The sequence below is a fragment of the Hippoglossus hippoglossus genome, chromosome 11 (genome assembly GCF_009819705.1).
Source record: "Hippoglossus hippoglossus isolate fHipHip1 chromosome 11, fHipHip1.pri, whole genome shotgun sequence".
Lineage (NCBI taxonomy): Eukaryota > Metazoa > Chordata > Actinopteri > Pleuronectiformes > Pleuronectidae > Hippoglossus > Hippoglossus hippoglossus.
The window spans coordinates 132,362-147,500 of NC_047161.1; the positions used below are offsets into that span (position 1 = coordinate 132,362).

Genomic DNA, 15,139 nt, shown 5'->3' on the forward strand with positions numbered 1-15,139 from the left:
ACTAAAGTTTACCTGATACGCAACTTAAATAGCAACTTTCTTCTTTCTTTTCCTGTGTGAATATGTACGTATGTAAATGAACTGAGAGATGCCTTTAGACTCTGATCAATGCAAGAGGAGGACGAAGGTGTTGAAGTGTCCGACCTGAAAAGTGCGAGGCGTTTGACCACATCAAGGACGAGTTTCAACACTGTTACGTCTCCTCCCGGACATCAGTTTTATAATATAAAGTGAATATGAAATTTCAAAATTAAAGTGATTATCAGATAAAAGCTAAATGCCTTTAATGTGAAGTCAAAAGCTGCTAAAATAGGTGTTTTCTGATTGGAGTCTGGTGCATGTGGAGACGACTACATGACGGACGCATGAAACTCGTCCCTGAGACTGAAAACCTTTCACTGCCTTTTTTCTTCCATCATCAGCTCTGAACGTTTTGAACTTCTGATGTAAAAAACTCTTAAGTGCTTTGATCCTGAACGAAAAAGTCATTTGTAAAGTTTTGCTTGTTATTCATTTCAAATGTTAAACACTAAATCCATTAAAACAAACTTACTTTGATTTTCTGAAGCATCTTCTGAGTTTTTGTTTAAATCAAACAAAAAGCTTTTAGTCCTATTGACCTTATCAACCCACTAGAGCGCTGAGCTCCCAGAATTCAGGCTGTCGTCCCTAAAGTCTCTAAAAGTAGAGGAGGAGCCAGAGCTTCAGCATCAAGCTCCTCTCCTGTGGAATCATCTCCCACTTTCAGTTCGGGAGGCAGACTCCATCTGTACGTTTAAGAGTAGGCTTAAAACCTTCCTTTTTGATAAAGCTTATAGTTAGAGCCGGTCCAGGTTTGACTTAGACCTGCTCTTAGTTCTGCTGCTATAGGTCTAGAAGGTCGGGGGACACATGACACACGGAGCTTCTCTTTCCAGCTTCTCCTTCCTCTTCTCCATCCTTATCTCATCAAAGAAATTCATATCTCATCAATACATGTTACTGACTTGACTTCTTCCCCGGAGTCCCTTTGCCTTATCGTCTGCAGATCCAGATCGTGGATTAGGATCTGTGGATCGCGTATCAGAGATCGTGATGGTGGATCCAGTATGACGGATCCTTTATCGTGTTGGCATCAGATACTGGTGGTGGACCACGACCGAGGTGGCAGCTGGTGATGGATCCTAATGGCGGCAGTGGACAATGACTGTGGACTATAGTGGCATCCGATCTTGATGGTGGATCCTGATCTTGCTGGCTGCTGACCACAGACTGTGATTGAAGCAGGACAGCTTGATATATAATATTTCTCCTCAGACACTTGACCATTAATGACATTAATCCATCAATTCACTGACCTTCAGTTATGCTTCAAAATGTTTACCCTCATCAATGCTGCTAAAACCTTTATCTTGATGTTCTCCTTTACACGTGACATCTGTTCACTTGTGTCCGTCCTGGGAGACGGATCCTCACATGTGTCTCTGAGGTTTCTACCTTCTTTACCTGTTAAAGGTTTTAGTAGTTTGACTCTTGTTGAGGGTTAAGAACAGAGGACGTCTCACCTTGTTAAAGACCATGAGACAAACTGGGATTTGTGAATATGAGACTATACTAATAAAACTTGATTGAATTTGATTGATCCCAAATTTTCACAATGTTTTGATCTTTGTGCTGATGAAATAAGAATGTTGCTCATCATTAATTCATACAGATCGATTATATAACTAGAAAACACTAATAATTAGTTTTTTCATTGGTTGTTTGTTGTGAAGTAAACAGGAAGTTTGACCTGCTTCAGTTCACCTCAGACTGTTGATTACTGTAGATCCACCAGGGGGCGCACCTGTAGAGATGCGCAGCTATAGCAAGTTTTCTACGACACTGGACATAGAAGTGAAATAGAAGTTTGTTTTCACAGTTTTATCTCTTATTTAAAAAAATAATCTCCCTCATTTAAATAAACTTCTATCATAAATAGTTTTTTAATTCAAATTAGAAAAACATAAATTACTCCATCACTTTGTTTTAGGAAGCTGTTTATTGCGCCCCCTCATGAGACCTTTTAAAACTGATCATGTTTATATACAGTCACTTTTTATAAATCTAGAACCTCCTCTGTGGAGTATAAAAAGAAAACATGTCGACACGTTAGTTTGATTTTATTTTTATTGACAATAATTAAATAAATTGGTGAAACAGTGAAGCTTTCAATCACACAAAAGAAAAGACAGGAAATACAGAACACGCCCCCGAACACACAGAAAAGCATGATGGGAAAGTTTTCAGTGTTAAATCAGACGCTTTATTTTCAGTTTTAAGACGTGAACAGTTTTTTTTTTTTTTTACGTAGATTTAAATCAGGAAATAATCTGAGTTTTTAAAAAACTAGAAAAAGGTAAAGATTTTATTCCGTTCTTTTTATTTTACGTCTCAACAGAAGCTTAAGTTTGTCTCTTTTCCTTTTCAACTTTGAGACAAAGAGTCAAAATAATACGAGTCAAAATGAAAAATAAACTTTATCTGTTTGGAGCATAAACTTTGATTTAATTTTAAATCATTATTTTGACTGATTCGATCAAACCCAAAGATCTTGATCATATTCTGATCGGACAACGTTTGGAAATGTGGACATGAATCTAAAGAGTCGACAATTTGATCATTAAAACTAAATCAAATAATTTCTGTGATATTAGTCAACATTAAATTATTAAGAATTTCAGAAGTGAGATATAAATGTAGATATTCAGATATATTTTGTTCAGTTTTCTCTCGTCACATCAAACGTCTGATCAGTTTCTAATAAAATTCAAATTTAATGGTCGAGTTTACGAGCAGGTTCTAAACCAGAGATTGAAAACGGACGTGAACGTGGACGGTGAACCTCACGTTTCTGTTTCCTGTATTTTAATGAATCAACGTTGTCGAAAAATGTTTTAACTCACAAAGGTTAAAAAAAGGACCAAACAATGACATCATGAAACCGTCTTTCAGTTCTGTTAGGTCCTGGTTTTAAAGCTGATTATTGTGAAAAGATCCGTTTCACCGGAGGTCACCACCACGCCGACATGGAAAGGTCACTGTTATGTCAAATTAATGAAATAAGGAAATCGGAGTCACTTTTCTCCAGTTTTCATAAACAAGACCGTGGGTTAATTAAACTTTTTTTGTTAAGTCAAAGCGTGAAGTCACGTGACGAGTTTTCAGGTCATTTACATACAGATGACATCATCATCAGCCAGTGATAATTCAACGCTGTATCTAATGTTTCATTGATTCGTTTTACTGGTCAGTTATAAACCGATAAGACAAATAAACAGTTCACTTATTTTAAAATCAAACACAACAGACTTTTCATCGATTTCATTAATGACCTGATGTTTAAAGATGATTTAATGTTAATACGTCACAAGAGACAAACTGTTTCATGTTTCAGTTCAAACTTTATATTGATCTGATCAATGGTATATAACTCATCAATTAAATAACTTTATTGACAATAAAGACATGAGTTAAATATAATTCAGTTTTTACACCTTTGACCAGACTCAGTTTTCATTTCACACAAATTTACAAACTTTCAAAACCTGGAATCACAAACTGTTTCCTGTCGGACAAAGCACTGGGGTTTGGCATCGAGCTGTGTGTGTGTGTGTGTGTGTGTGTGTGTGTGTGTGTGTGTGTGTGTGTGTGTGTGTGTGTGTGTGTGTGTGTCTCTACAGGAGAACACAGTCGGAGTCCTTCTCTCTCCTCCTCGTTTGCTGTGACCCTTGACCTCTGACCTGAAAACAGCAACAGTCAACAGACTTTACATCAACAAAGTTTTGAACATGAACAGTAAAGAATCACTTTGGTTAAAACCACATGAGTCAAACTGTCTGTGATCACTTCCTGTTTGCAGTGAACTCAGTGAGAAAGCTGTCGATGTTTTGAAGTTTCTTCAGCATCACAGGGATCCAGTAAGATTCTACAGTTCTATGAGCTATACTGCAGCCAACCACCAGGGGGCCATCCACATGATTTGCCTTTACGTTTGGGAGCTGTCATGTCGTCCATCTTTATCTCTGTGGTTCTGACGTTTGGTTCAAAAAGGTGATGATCCACTGAGCCAGTAGATTTATCTTTATTTCTATCTTATCTTGATGTGAAGCACTTTGTTTAGATAAGACCTTTAGTCATGTTGTTATTATTTAACTTTTTACAGTGTGATCACACTGTAAAAAGGCTCCAGCTCTGTGTGTGTGGTGTTACCTGTTGTGTCTGCACTGCCCCCTGCTGTTGCTGTTGGAGTTGCTGCTGTTGCTGATATTCTTCCTGTTGAAGCTGTCGGGCCAACTCCAGGTCACTGAGGGGCCCCAGCGCCCCGCCCTGCTGCTGCAGGGACACGGCCACCAGGTAGTCCTAACGCCAACAAGGACATGAGTCAGAGACCAGGACCAATCAGCTTAGCTCTGTCTAAACCACCTGGTCTGTCTCTCTCACCTGGTCGATCTGTCTCCGTTGTTCCTGTGCAGCGGGGGGGGCGGTGGGCGGAGCTCTTTGATGACACAGTCTGAAGTCAGAGTCACAGAAGTTCCCGTCGCCTTCGACGTTATGAAGAGACTCCCACACCAGAGGCTCCTCCTGCAGGAAGCCCTGATCCGTCACCAGCAGGTACAGGTGACCCTGAGAAAACAACTTTATTACCAACGGCTACCGCGACAAACAATGTTGCTGTGTGTGTGTGTGTGTGTGTGTGTGTGTGTGTGTGTGTGTGTGTGTGTGTGTGTGTCTCTCCACCTTGTGTTTAATCATGGTACTGAAGTGGTTGTTTCTGAAGAACACGGAGATCTCTCCCTCTTTGGCCGTTGTGTTGAGTTCACACAGACCGTGATACGACAACTGTGTCGCAGTCGACTCCAAAAACTGCTCCGCTACCAGACCTACACACACACACACAGGGAGAGGGGCTGGTTCACATTAAGCACAAGTGGATTCATCAAACCTGTGTACTGTCACAGTGTGTGTGTGTGTGTGTGTGTGTGTGTGTTACCTTCACTGACTCGGCTGCTGTCAGCTGAGTGTTTATAGTCGATGATTTTCTCCACCAGCTGGTTGTAACTCAGTTTCCCCACAGCCGACACCATCTCTGGACTCTGAACACACACTCATCTTATATATTTGTCTTCATGTGCAGACCACACACACACACACACACACACACACACACACACACACACACACACACACACACACACACACACACACACACACACACACACACACACACACACACACACACACACACACACACACACAGTTACCTGTGGGTCGACCAGCCAGCCGTGGTACAACGGGATGTCAAGCAGGTCGAACACGATGCACTCAGGTGTGTATTCAAAGTCTGTCGCTCCAGTGAAACGCACGTTAACATCCAGACCTGTGGAGAGCTTAGGGAGGACGGCCATGGCATCACTCATGTTCTGAAAAAACACACACACACACACACACACACACAGACACAGACACACACACACACACACACACACACACACAGAGTGTGAATATGTGTCAGATCTCCAGCTAAGCTTTACTTTGAAAGTCACTTCCTGCCAGTGGGAAGATGATCGGTGGTGTGTGTGTGTGTGTGTGTGTGTGTGTGTGTGTGTGTGTGTGTGTGTGTGTGTGTGTGTGTGTGTGTGTGTGTGTACCTGTTGGAAGTTGAGCTCCATCCCATCAGTTTTTTCTCTGGGTGTGACAGACAACACACACTCTCCTACAGACACACACACACACACATTTGTACAAGGTGTCATCGCTGCATTAATCAAATTTTCGGGCACAAGATGAAATTTACGTCCGTTGGTAACCGTGGAAACTTGTCCATTTCTATAGCAACAGTGACATCAGTTTGACACGTCGGCTTTGATCTCGGCAACAAGCAAAATAAGAGCAGACAAACTCAGCAGCTGATTGGCTCAAAGCTCTGTGAGACCTTACCCAGGTGAGACATCAGGTCCTCGGTGGTGACCACCTCCGTCTGAGCAGGAAGCTTAGCCTACACACACACACACACACACACACACACACACACACACACACACACACACACACACACACACACACACACACACACACACACACACACACACACACACACACACACACACACACACACACACACACACACTTAATGGTCCAGATCTGCGACTGGAAAACTTTATGATAATTTCCTGGTTTTCTAAAACGTACAATTGTTCAACTTTATTCATTCAGATGTTTGAAGGTTTTATGTGATGTCACAGTGAACAACTGAGTTTCCACTTTGTATAAAAATCGAGTTCAAATAACTTAGAATATTTCTGACAAATGCTTGAATGTGGAATCCAAACTGTGTTCATGGGTTTTACCTTCCAGCGCAGAAACAGTGTGTTCATGATGGCCAGCAGGGGGCAGGGTCCATTCTCACTCTGAGTGATGATGGGCGTCTTCTTCTCCTTCCAGGTGATCCACTTCACCAGGTAATACGCCGGTACAGAAGAAGCTGCCTCTGCTGCTGCCGCTGACGAGGAGGAGCAGGCGACAGCAGGAGGAGCAGCAGCTGCTGCAGCGACAGCGCCCCCTGCAGACAAGAGGACGACTACAGTTCACAAGTGTTTTTCTGCACAAAATGACTTTATAATGAATAATTTTAACTGTGATTATTCACATTTGTTGCCCGAGTTAAAGCTGTTTTTTTAATTACTAGATTGGATTCTGTCTCTTAAATTTAAGATATGATCTGAGATTTTACTGAACAGACTGTGATGGCTGTAGATGAGACCTCCTCTGAAACAAAGACCATGAGACGACTCACCTGCAGCCTCCAGTGCCTCGCCATCTTTCAGATCGCCGACCCCGGCGGACAGAGTGCAGCCCTGCGCACCCACAGCAGACAAGGACGAGGACAAGCTGTCCTCCACGTCCTGGGAGTTTCCTGTGGCTGTGACCCCGTCTGACAGCTCCAGACTGGGGATGGAGAAGGACGCAGAGTCTGTGGACTCTTGCTGGTCCTCCGAACCGCCTGCTGTCGCTGCAGACGAGCTGTCCTCCAGGTCCAGGTCCAGACCTACAGACACAAACAAACTCTGGTCTGAGAGTCTCTAAGCTAGCATCCTGCTGTCTGGGCTAACAACTAATCATCTGGATCAAGAAGAATCACATTCTTAGATTTTTGCAGTGCGTTCAACACCATCCAGCGTTTGCTTATCAATCAATCAATCAAATCTTATTAGTATAGTCTCATATTCACAAATCCCAGTTTGTCTCATGGTCTTTAACAAGGTGAGACGTCCTCTGTTCTTAACCCTCAACAAGAGTCAAACTACTAAAACCTTTAACAGGTAAAGAAGGTAGAAACCTCAGAGACACGTGTGAGGATCCGTCTCCCAGGACGGACACAAGTGAACAGATGTCCCGTGGAACAGAGAACATCAGAGAGATCAGAGTATTTACAGCTTTGATTAGAATAAACACTTTGTAGCTGAAGGTCAATGAACTGATGGATTATTGTCAGTAATGGTCGAGTATCTGAGGAGACGTATTATATATCAAGCAGTCTTGATGTGATCATAGTCCACGATCAGCAGCGACCACGATCATGATCCACCATCAAGATCAGGATCCACCATCGTCCACAGTCATTGCGAGAGAAGCTGCAAGCGACGGGGATAGACTCATCCAGTCTCCTGGATTACTGACTATCTGGCAGGCCGACTTCAGTTTGTCCATCTAGGCAGTTTTCTGTTTGAAGTGGCGGTGAGTACTACAGGAGCTCCGCAGAGGACTGTACTGTCGCCCTTCCTCTTCACACCTCTGAGTCATGACACTTGCAGAAGTTCTCTGATGACTCTGCAGTGGTTGGGTGTTTAAGTGATGGGAGGGAGGGTGGTGCAAAGCGCTGGTGGATGGTTTTGTGGAGTGGGCTGGTAGAAATCATCTGCTTCTGAATGTGGCCAAAACGAGGATGATAGGGATCGACTTCAGGAGGAAGAGGACGGCTTCACAGACACTGCGTATTCTGCGAGAGGATGTTGTCACAGTGGAGGATAACAAGTACCTGGCGTCCACATCGACAACGGACTGAAGTGGAAAACCAACAAAGAGATGAGCAGACTATTTCCTAAGGAAGCTGAGATCTGATGTTGGAAATCTTCTATCAGTGCACTGTACTTTGCTGCTGTCACCAACAGACTCAACAAGCTGATTAAGAGGCTGGCGCCATCATTCGATGCAAACCGGACTCTTTTGAAGTGGTGTTGGAGGGCGCTTAACAAACTGTTATCCATCATGGACCACCACGAGCACCCTCTCCACCACCTAGTGGACAGACAGGGGAGCACTTTCTCCAACAGGCTGGCTCAGCTCAGCTGCCACAAGGACAGATAGAGGAAGTGTTTCCTGCCCACAGCGATAACACTGTACAAATGGTAAATGCTCTGTATTTATATAGACTTGATGACCACTTAAAGCTCTTTACAGTTTACATTCACACGCACATCGTCCAGTTCATCTATGTGCAGCCAACTTGGGGTTCAGCATCTTGCCCAAGGCAATTTCGGCATGCGGACTAGGAAAGACTGGGATAGAACAGCTGACCTTCTGGTTAGGGTTTGGGGTTATGGTTGTTGTGTATTCTAGTACTTTATTGTGTATCATTTACTTGTGGAGTGTGTATAGTCTTTAGTACTTTTTATGTTTATTACATTCTATTTTGAGCTACTTAAATTCTTCGTATCTGTTTCATTGCTACTTCGCGCTATGTGCCCTGCCCTTGACATGCTGCTGTAACGCAATCATTTCCCAAGTTGAGATCAATAAAGTACATCTGTCCGTCTATCTAATCCTGCTCTCTGCGCTAACAGCTAATCTTGCTAACAACTAATGCTGCTGTCTCAGCTAACATCTAACCCTGCCTTCTGAGTTAACCACCAATGCTAATGCTGCTCTCTGAGCTAATGCTAAAGCTGTTCTCTGCGCTAACAGCTAATCCTGCTCTCTGAGCTAACAGCTAATGCTGCTCTCTGAGCTAACAGCTAATGCTGCTCTCTGAGCTAATGCTAAAGCTGCTCTCTGAGCTAACAGCTAATGCTAATGCTGCTCTCTGCGCTAACAGCTAATCCTGCTCTCTGAGCTAACAGCTAATGCTAATGCTGCTCTCTGCGCTAACAGCTTATCCTGCTCTCTGAGCTAACAGCTAATGCTGCTCTCTGAGCAAATGCTAAAGCTGCTCTCTGAGCTAACAGCTAATGCTAATGCTGCTCTCTGCGCTAACAGCTAATCCTGCTCTCTGAGCTAACAGCTAATGCTGCTCTCTGCGCTAACAGCTTATCCTGCTCTCTGAGCTAACAGCTAATGCTGCTCTCTGAGCTAATGCTAATGCTGCTCTCTGCGCTAACAGCTAATCCTGCTCTCTGAGCTAATGCTAATGCTGCTCTCTGCGCTAACAGCTTATCCTGCTCTCTGAGCTAACAGCTAATGCTGCTCTCTGAGCTAATGCTAAAGCTGCTCTCTGAGCTAACAGCTAATGCTAATGCTGCTCTCTGCGCTAACAGCTAATCCTGCTCTCTGAGCTAACAGTTTATGCTAATGCTGCTCTCTGAGCTAACAGTTTATGCTAAAGCTGCTCTCTGAGCTAACAGCTAATGCTAATGCTGCTCTCTGCGCTAACAGCTAATCCTGCTCTCTGAGCTAACAGTTTATGCTAATGCTGCTCTCTGAGCATAGTTCTTGACATAATGAACATTTCTTCCTCATTATTTTTAAGATTCACTCAGTTTGAGGTACTTAAACAACTTTTCGTGTTGTGTTCAGTCACTTTGGGAGATTTTCTAAGCAACAATACATAAAGCAGCTTAGAAAAATATTGGTTTAAATCAGTTACATGATGTAACCTCTGTGAGTTCATGTCAGTGTAAAGACTCTGGGCCTGGTTTTATCTTTTACCTGTGTCTCCTCCTCTGTCCCGCCCCCCCTCATTCTCCATGTGTCTGAGCAGAGTGGACAAAGATTCTTCGTCTGTGGGGACGGCAGTCATCGTCCCGTTTTCAGTTGACAGCGTCGAGGGCATGGCCTCCTCCTCCTTCAGGTCTTTGCCGGGTAGAGGACTGTCTGCATCCCCATAATTGCTGCCGACCTCAGCTACGACATCTGACTCCATCATCTGGCCCGGCCCCTCCATCGCTGTGGTTATGATCAGTTCCTTGGAGGTGGTTTCTGTGGTAAGAATCGGTTCAATCAGCAGGTCTGCTGCTGCTGCCGGCTGTAAACTGGAATCTGCCATCATCAGCTTATTGATTGATCAACACTGGAAAAACGAAGGCTTCACAGAGCAAAACACTATCAAACAGTCAAAGTAGAAAGAAGTCCAAAGACTGAGGCTTGGTCAGAGAAACAGCTGCAGTGTCCGCACGTTCTCAAACTTCAAACACACTGATCTAAGATGGAGGAGGAGGCTGCCACTCGCCGAGGGTCACAAAACAAACGCACCCGTTTCCAGCACAAGTCAAGTCTGGTGATGAATGAAGAGAATCTTCACTGTTCCACAACGATGGAGGATTATTTCAGTTTGTCGTCTTAACAGTGAACAGACTTCCAGTCGGACCTGAAGAGACACAACGATAACTTCATCACTCAGATGGTTTCACTTTCCTCCTGGAAAACATGATTCATCCATATTAAAAGCGGTGCTGATTCATTTTCTGCTGATCAACTAAACGTTAAAAGCTCTGGAATAAAATGTCAGTTTCACCATCGTGACAACAAACAATAAGACGTAGTCACCTTGATTTTTACTGACACTTAAAATGAGGATTCTCCTGCTGGATATAAAACAGGTCCTGGTAATAAAACTGTTCACATCTGATATTTCACATCTGAAAGTCAAAGTTTATATTCTAAAACAACCACAAAGATTCAAGACACAACCACAAAGAGACTGGAAAACAGGCTCAAGGACAGCCTGGAGAACAGCTGGAGAACAGCTGGAGAACAGGATGGAGAACAAGATGGAGAACAAGATGGAGAACAGCCTGGAGAACAGCTGGAGAACAGCTGGAGAACAGCTGGAGAACAGCTGGAGAACAAGATGGAGAACAGCCTGGAGAACAAGATGGAGAACAAGATGGAGAACAGGATGGAGAACAGCTGGAGAACAGGATGGAGAACAGGATGGAGAACAGCCTGTAGAACAGGATGGAGAACAAGATGGAGAACAGCCTGGAGAACAGGATGAAGAACAGCTGGAGAACAAGACGGAGAACAGGATGGAGAACAGGATGGAGAACAGCCTGTAGAACAGGATGGAGAACAGCCTGGAGAACAGGATGGAGAACAGCTGGAGAACAGGATGGAGAACAGCCTGGAGAACAGGATGGAGAACAGCCTGGAGAACAGGATGGAGAACAGCTGGAGAACAGGATGGAGAACAGGATGGAGAACAGGATGGAGAACAAGACGGAGAACAGGATGGAGAACAGGATGGAGAACAGCCTGGAGAACAGGATGGAGAACAAGATGGAGAACAGGATGGAGAACAGCCTGGAGAACAGGATGGAGAACAGCTGGAGAACAGGATGGAGAACAGGATGGAGAACAGGACGGAGAACAGCCTGGAGAACAGGATGGAGAACAAGATGGAGAACAGGATGGAGAACAGCTGGAGAACAGGATGAAGAACAGCTGGAGAACAGGATGGAGAACAGGATGGAGAACAGCTGGAGAACAGGATGAAGAACAGCTGGAGAACAGGATGGAGAACAGCTGGAGAACAGGATGGAGAACAAGATGGAGAACAGGATGGAGAACAGCCTGGAGAACAGGATGGAGAACAGCTGGAGAACAGGATGGAGAACAGCCTGGAGAACAGGATGGAGAACAGCCTGGAGAACAGGACGGAGAACCGCCTGGAGAACAGGATGGAGAACAGCTGGAGAACAGGATGGAGAACAGGACGGAGAACAGCCTGGAGAACAGGATGGAGAACAGCCTGGAGAACAGGATGGAGAACAAGATGGAGAACAGGATGGAGAACAGGATGGAGAACAGCTGGAGAACAGGATGAAGAACAGCTAGAGAACAGGATGGAGAACAGCTGGAGAACAGGATGAAGAACAGCTGGAGAACAGGATGGAGAACAAGATGAAGAACAGCTGGAGAACAGGATGGAGAACAGGATGGAGAACAGCTGGAGAACAGGATGAAGAACAGCTGGAGAACAGGATGGAGAACAAGATGGAGAACAGCTGGAGAACAAGATGGAGAACAGGATGGAGAACAAGATGGAGAACAGGATGGAGAACAAGATGGAGAACAGCTGGAGAACAGGATGGAGAACAGCTGGAGAACAGCTGGATCTTCACCTGCAGGTTTGTAAACACAGCCGGAAGTACCTGTGAGTGAATGTGGGTCAGAGTTCATCAGATTGATGAGGACCGGACTCAAACACCTGCTGAACTTCCCGGTGACGCTTCTCGGTCCCCGGTGCTTCCCCCGGTGCTTCCCCGAACACAACCCGGAACCTGCGGCTGAAGCCTCCGTTAAGCTGCTTTCAGCTCTGACACTCAGTCCCGGAGCTAGCAGCTAGCAGCTAGCACAGCGAGCTAACCCAGACAAGTTGTGTGTGAAGCCGCAGAGACGTGAACTGACCCCGGAGCCACTGACGGTCGGTGGATGAGCCGCTTCTCACCGGAAACACCGGAGCTTCAGATTTACGGTGAACGTGAAGGTTGTTTACATTTCTCCCTGCTCACAGGCCCCGCCCATCACAGGGCGCAAACAACACGTCATTACGTCACATCCGCTCAACTTTAAAACACGCTGCGCTAGCTGTTAGCCACCTAGCTCCTTTTTATTTACATTTGATTACAACACAGAGTAAGTTTGTTTACTCCCAGTAAACAGAGGTAATGAGATAAACACAAACAAATCGGTTGTTTAAAGAAAGCTAGCTAGCTAGCTAGCGCTGTTAGCAGCATTTAAAAAGATGCAGTTTGTTACAGTGAAATAAAACCGCTCATGGTAAAGATCTTTGACACCAGAGAGAGTTCCATGTCTTTCTGTCTCCTTCAGTTCATCATGAGGAGAAAACAAACGAACCTTCACCTTCTCCTCCATGAGCCGACCCCGACTGCTGCGTTACATTTATGTTACAGAGCAGCTTTGACGGGCGGATCGGCGTCAGATTGTCACTGATAATGTCATAAACTCCGCTCCACCGGCTGAACACGGTCAGTAAATCTAATACCCTGTTGTTTCAAGACGTTGAAGTGAGACGTAGACCCCGCTCACCCGGGACGGGCGGTGTCGGTGAGCCGCTCGCTCTGATTGGACAGCACGCTGCAAAGGCTCATGGGACTGTTATGTTCACTCATATTTTGGTGGATGTTCAGACTTTGTCATGTGGGTTTTGTGTAGTTGTGTGGTAATGTTGTGTCACTGTCACAAGTCCTCGTGTAGTGTGACATGAATCCGCTCTCTGTTCGAACCCCGTTGTTCACACACGCGCTCGACACAATTAAGTAATGATAACTATGTGATTCACAACTTCCCCTGAATTTAACTATTAATATATTATATTATAATATATTACATTATATTGCCTGTGTCTTCATTCTGACATACTTTAATTTCTGGTTTGTTTTCAGTGTCATTGTGAACCAGCAGGAGGCGACTCTGAGCTTCTCTGCACAGTCAGCCATCCACACACACATTCACACAGTGCATCTATTAGCAGCACTTCAATTTCAATTCGGGGTTCAGCATCTTGCCCAAGGACACTTCGGCATGCAGATAGGGACGACTGGGATGAAACTGCCGACCTTCTGTTTGGAGGACGCCCGCTCGACCCCTCAGCCACAGCCGCCCGTGCGTGCATGAGTATTTTTATAGAGTGGCTGTGGTGCCTGCTGGGAGTTGTAGTCCAACCCGCAGCAGGAGCTGTGGGAGAAGTTTAGTTCCAGCCTGTTTATTTTAGTGATGATGTTAAATCACATGTTCAGTCACTGTAAAATTTGATTAACACGTTTCTCCTTCTTACCTGTTGTCACAGCAGTGAAGTCTGTTTTATATTCTATTCACCACCTTCACACCTAACTGTCAGCAGGTGTGAACACGCTCGACCACACCTCTGCTTGTACAGGCTCTTGCCATGACAACGTGCCACACCTCTGCTGAAAGCGAGAGAGACAGACGGGTGAGGAGTCAGAGTCCACTCACAACCTGATAAACAGTGTGATGTCATCAGGTGATGTCATCAGGTGAGCAGCAGTTTGACCTCAGACCTGTTTGTCCTGAACCAGTCTCACTTCTCCCACCTGTCTCACCCTCCTGTGGACTGGCGGAGAGAGCGTCTACCTGCTGTAAGTTTCCTTTTCTCACTCGTTCTTTAGTTTGTCTTTAGTCTTCAGCTGTTTAGATCAAGTTCACTATGTTGACAGAGTATTTACCGAGTATTTACCGAGTATTTATACTTGTTCTGCTCTGAAGCTGGTGAAGCTCTGACCTTGTTAGGTGAACACACGTCACAGTTCTCAACACATTCAACTGGTAAATAATGTTCATATTTTTATCAGTTTTATGACAGAAAATGTTTCAGCTTCTCAAAGAGAGAAGAAACGTTGTGTTTTAGAAACTGTGACAGTGAAGTATTCCTACACCAGCTCACCTGGTTCATGAGTAATGAGATGAATCATTTCATTGGAGTGTTAGTGAGACGTCTGAAAAAATGTTTCAGTAAAACAATCGTAGGTCGGCCGCACCACGATCAGCCTGCAGGCTCTTAAAGGAGCAGTCCATCATTTTGGACTAATTTCTCTTACTGTCCGAGATGGTACCTGGACAGGGTTGTGCATGAACGCGTTCATATTTTTTGTGATTGATGAACTGAACGAAACAGTTTACATATGATGAACGTGAGTGACGTTCACTCCAGCAAGAGTAGAACTCACTCACGTTCATTTTTTAAATCATCATCTTATCAGGCCATTGTGTGAAATACCAGGAGCGAGAGAAAATGTGTGTGATTGTGTGACTGTGTGATTATGTGACTGTGTGTGTGTGCTCCCAGACAGCGCACACACAAAGGCCCCGGGGCTCCCACTCACTCGCTCAGAGACACATGCAGTGAGATCAGAGCTCGTGCACG

At 44.7% G+C, this 15,139-nt stretch overlaps 3 protein-coding genes across 16 annotated transcripts in view; 2 read left to right on the forward strand and 1 right to left on the reverse strand.

Annotated features, from left to right (window-relative positions):
• rfx5 (regulatory factor X, 5) overlaps positions 1 to 3,677 on the forward strand; it is a 27,804-nt gene extending 24,127 nt beyond the window's left edge. For 4 of the 5 annotated variants that reach the window (XM_034600526.1, XM_034600525.1, XM_034600523.1 and 1 more), the window contains exon 12: positions 3,620 to 3,663. The gene's annotated coding sequence lies outside the window, so the exon portion shown is untranslated. Of the gene's footprint in view, positions 1 to 3,619 lie in introns of all 5 variants that reach the window. The other variant, XM_034600522.1, reaches the window with a different exon arrangement.
• On the reverse strand, positions 3,449 to 13,346 carry mindy1 (MINDY lysine 48 deubiquitinase 1). Of its 9 annotated transcripts, none has more exons than XM_034600535.1 (13): positions 12,443 to 12,959; positions 10,544 to 10,600; positions 9,943 to 10,327; positions 6,815 to 7,066; positions 6,369 to 6,580; positions 5,959 to 6,016; positions 5,670 to 5,734; positions 5,283 to 5,441; positions 5,012 to 5,114; positions 4,759 to 4,901; positions 4,462 to 4,644; positions 4,231 to 4,380; positions 3,449 to 3,761 (listed from the first exon to the last, which is right to left on the reverse strand). In XM_034600535.1, exons 3-13 carry the CDS (start codon positions 10,280 to 10,282, stop codon positions 3,696 to 3,698), a joined length of 1,731 nt encoding a protein of 576 aa, XP_034456426.1. In that variant the 5' UTR covers positions 10,283 to 10,327; positions 10,544 to 10,600; positions 12,443 to 12,959; the 3' UTR covers positions 3,449 to 3,695. The 9 variants fall into 9 exon arrangements, with proteins under 9 accessions (XP_034456426.1, XP_034456420.1, XP_034456424.1 ...); XM_034600529.1 differs by having other exon boundaries at positions 12,387 to 12,959; XM_034600533.1 differs by having other exon boundaries at positions 12,357 to 12,959.
• Positions 13,347 to 13,940: 594 nt separating this feature from the next.
• The window catches only part of LOC117770806 (bcl-2/adenovirus E1B 19 kDa-interacting protein 2-like protein), a 7,675-nt gene continuing 6,476 nt past the window's right edge, over positions 13,941 to 15,139 (forward strand). Inside the window, exon 1 of one of the 2 annotated variants that reach the window (XM_034600551.1) lies at positions 13,941 to 14,354. Coding sequence is in view for 1 of the 2 variants with exons in the window: in XM_034600552.1 (XP_034456443.1) it covers positions 14,243 to 14,354 (112 nt within the window). In the remaining variant the exon portion in view is untranslated. The remainder of the gene's footprint in view (positions 14,355 to 15,139) is intronic. The other variant, XM_034600552.1, reaches the window with a different exon arrangement.